We start from the raw sequence: 2839 nt of genomic DNA, 5'->3' as shown, positions 1-2839 counted from the left end.
CATTTGCTATTTCTACACTTGCGTCCATTAATCGTGCGTATTCATCAGCTCTGATGTCGATGCTAAATGTTTCCGCATAGGTAGATGTGAGCGCTTTTTTCAGGGGATCATCTGAGCATTGGTCTATGAAGGATTCTTCAGCCAACTCAGAGATATCGTCCACGTAAGAGGCTTGTTTATCGATTAAGGGTCGTTTTATCAGTTTTTTCATATCGAAGATCATTGGAATGTTTCCAATGTTTAAACATATCCGACCTTCCTTGACGTCGATGATTGCACCAGCGGTAGCTAGAAATGGTCTACCTAAGATGAGGGGATCTTTTGGTTCATTCTGGTATTTCAACACAACGAAATCCGTTGGTACGTGACAGTCGTTAATTCATATCGGCACGTCATCTAGTAATCCGTCAGGTGCTCTAACGGATCTATCAGTAAGAACCAAAGTTATTTCGGTGGGTTTGAACTCGTCGTATCCCAGAGATATTGCGACAGAGTGCGGCATGAGATTTACGTTGGATCCTAGGTCACAAAGGGATCGAGGAAAACTCTTGTCTCGTATGTTGCAATCTAGAACAAAACTGCTCGGATCAGGTCTCTTGATCGGGGTTTCGCCTTGGATTATTGAACTTACTTCCTCTGAAACCATCATGACGCTGTGTTTAGCAGCTGGGAAGCTGTTGGATACCATGTATTTTACATATTTCTTAATCGAAGATGATACTTTTATGGCATCACTTAGTGGCATTTCCAACGTGATTTTATCGAATGCTTTCTTGCAGATCGCCTTATCCAATTCTCGCTTAATTTGCGTCTTGTTAAGAGGAAAGGGTGGAAGAGTCCTATACACTCTCTTTACTGCCGGCTTGGCAGGAGTCGAGCGTCGATCGACATTGTTTTCATTCTGTCGATCGATATTTACCGTAGTCAGTCGATCGACATTATTCTCTTCTTGTCGATCGATTTCCACATCTTCTTCTGACTCCTCCTCTTCTTCATCGAGGTTAATCGTTGCCTTTTCATTTTCAGGGGATTTTTCTGCAGAAGTGAATTCTACAGTGCTCGGGGAAAGGTGTTTTCCGCTTCTTAGTAACGCAGCACAAACTTGACGTCTCGGGTTGGTGTTAGTTTTTCCAGGAAGGAATCCTTCATCCCTTCTGACAAACCCAACGTTATGCGCAACTAGGCTATCCAATTTCTTGACATGGTCACTCAAAGTTTCAAACTTATCATGTAAATCAGAAAACACGAAATCCCATTTTTCATCGAGAACCGCCCTCATTTTCTGCTGGCCTTTTAGAACTTGCCCCATCATATATTCCAGCTTGCTCTTATGAGTTTGTTCTGCCTTGTAGGTCCTTGTGAAGCTCATGTTTCGCTGCTGATCTGCAAGTCTTTGTTTGCAAAAGCCAGTTTCATCGATGAGGTCTACATGCTCTTCTTCATCTCCTTCACGTAGAAAAGTCTGACTCTCATCGGTAGACCGAACTTGCTCATCTCCAATCACAAAAGCATGAACTAAATCTGACGTTTCTTTCACCTCAGATATCCGATCTCCATTCGAATTCTAGGCCATCATCCTCCTCTCGAGATCAGTCTTCTTGGCACTAGTGCTAGACGCCACATTTTCAATGAGCCTCGTAGCTTCTTAAGGTGTCTTGCTTTTGAAGTTCCCTTGACTCGCAGCGTCCTAAGTCGCTTGGTATGTCAAGTCAAGACCTCTGAAGAAAATATTAAGTAGCTGGATTTCGGGAAAACCATGGTGTGGGCAGTATCCCTGGTAGGCTCTGAATCTCAACCAAGAAGCCTTAAAAGTTTCAGTAGTGCCTTGAGAAAAATTATAGATCTTATTCCTAAATTCCTTGGTTTTTGCATCATCGAAGAAGTTGTTGAGGAAGACGCTTTTGATATCAATCCAGCAAGTCAAAGATCCTGGCTGCAATTGTTTCAGCCAGTGCGTCGCATCTCCAGCAAGGGAGTGCGGGAAGAGTTCGCAAAATACGTAGTCTTCAGAGACTCCATGCACCTTGATGTTAGACACAAAGTCCTCTAGTGCTTCGATATGGTCTATGGGGTTTTCATGAGGAAGATCACGAAAAGGGTGCTGACTTGCTAGAGATAAATATTTGGGAATTGCTGGAGGACGGTTCACAGACCTGTTAGTGTAGAACCGATCAGGTCTGTTGCAATCTCCAAGTGTTTGTTGATGCTCAGGTCCAGCATTCAAAACAACAGCTATTCCAATAGGAATTGGAGGCCTATGTCTATAATTAATTTGGTTTGATACGTTGCATACTCGACCTTTTTGATCTCCTAGAAATACTATTCCATTACTGAAATAGGTTAGAACGTACTTTACCTGCTTCCGGCAGGATGGCGTCGATCGATATTGGTAGCGGAGTGTCGACCAACTTTTCTATCGACCCATCGCTCGATGTTGTTGGCTGAGCGTCGATCGATTTTTGTGTCGACCCGTCGCTCGATGTTGTTGACTGAGGGTCGATCGATTTCCGGCCGAAATTCATGTCTTCCATCTTAAGTACCAGTGTCAGCAGGGAAAGAGAGAAAACTTAGCAAATTCAGTAACAAAATCTAGACTATATTCTAAACTTAATCTAATGGTAACAAGAAAGAGTCCCCGGCAACGGCGCCAAATTTGATATCACTCAAATTATCCTAAGGAGTGAATTACTCTCTCAAATAAGAGGTTAAGATGTAGTATTTAGGGATCGAATCCACAGAGACTCTAGGATTACACAATAGATTTATAGTATTCGAATTAAAGCTTGATTAAATGATTTATAGGTTTTAAAGCAGTAAATAAATTGGTGAGCAAAATAAT

The 2839-nt window shown here is 42.3% G+C and overlaps 1 protein-coding gene across 1 annotated transcript; it reads right to left on the bottom strand.

Annotated features, from left to right (window-relative positions):
- Positions 1 to 379: 379 nt before the first annotated feature.
- LOC125591857 lies at positions 380 to 2531 on the bottom strand. The gene is made up of 3 exons (XM_048766735.1): positions 2357 to 2531; positions 1756 to 2232; positions 380 to 1494 (listed from the first exon to the last, which is right to left on the bottom strand). The coding sequence occupies exons 1-3, from the start codon at positions 2529 to 2531 to the stop codon at positions 380 to 382; spliced, it is 1767 nt and encodes a 588-aa protein (XP_048622692.1).
- Between the last annotated feature and the right edge of the window lie 308 nt (positions 2532 to 2839).

Source organism: Brassica napus, chromosome C8 (assembly GCF_020379485.1).
Source record: "Brassica napus cultivar Da-Ae chromosome C8, Da-Ae, whole genome shotgun sequence".
NCBI lineage: Eukaryota > Viridiplantae > Streptophyta > Magnoliopsida > Brassicales > Brassicaceae > Brassica > Brassica napus.
This window is presented reverse-complemented; position numbering and strand designations above follow the sequence as displayed.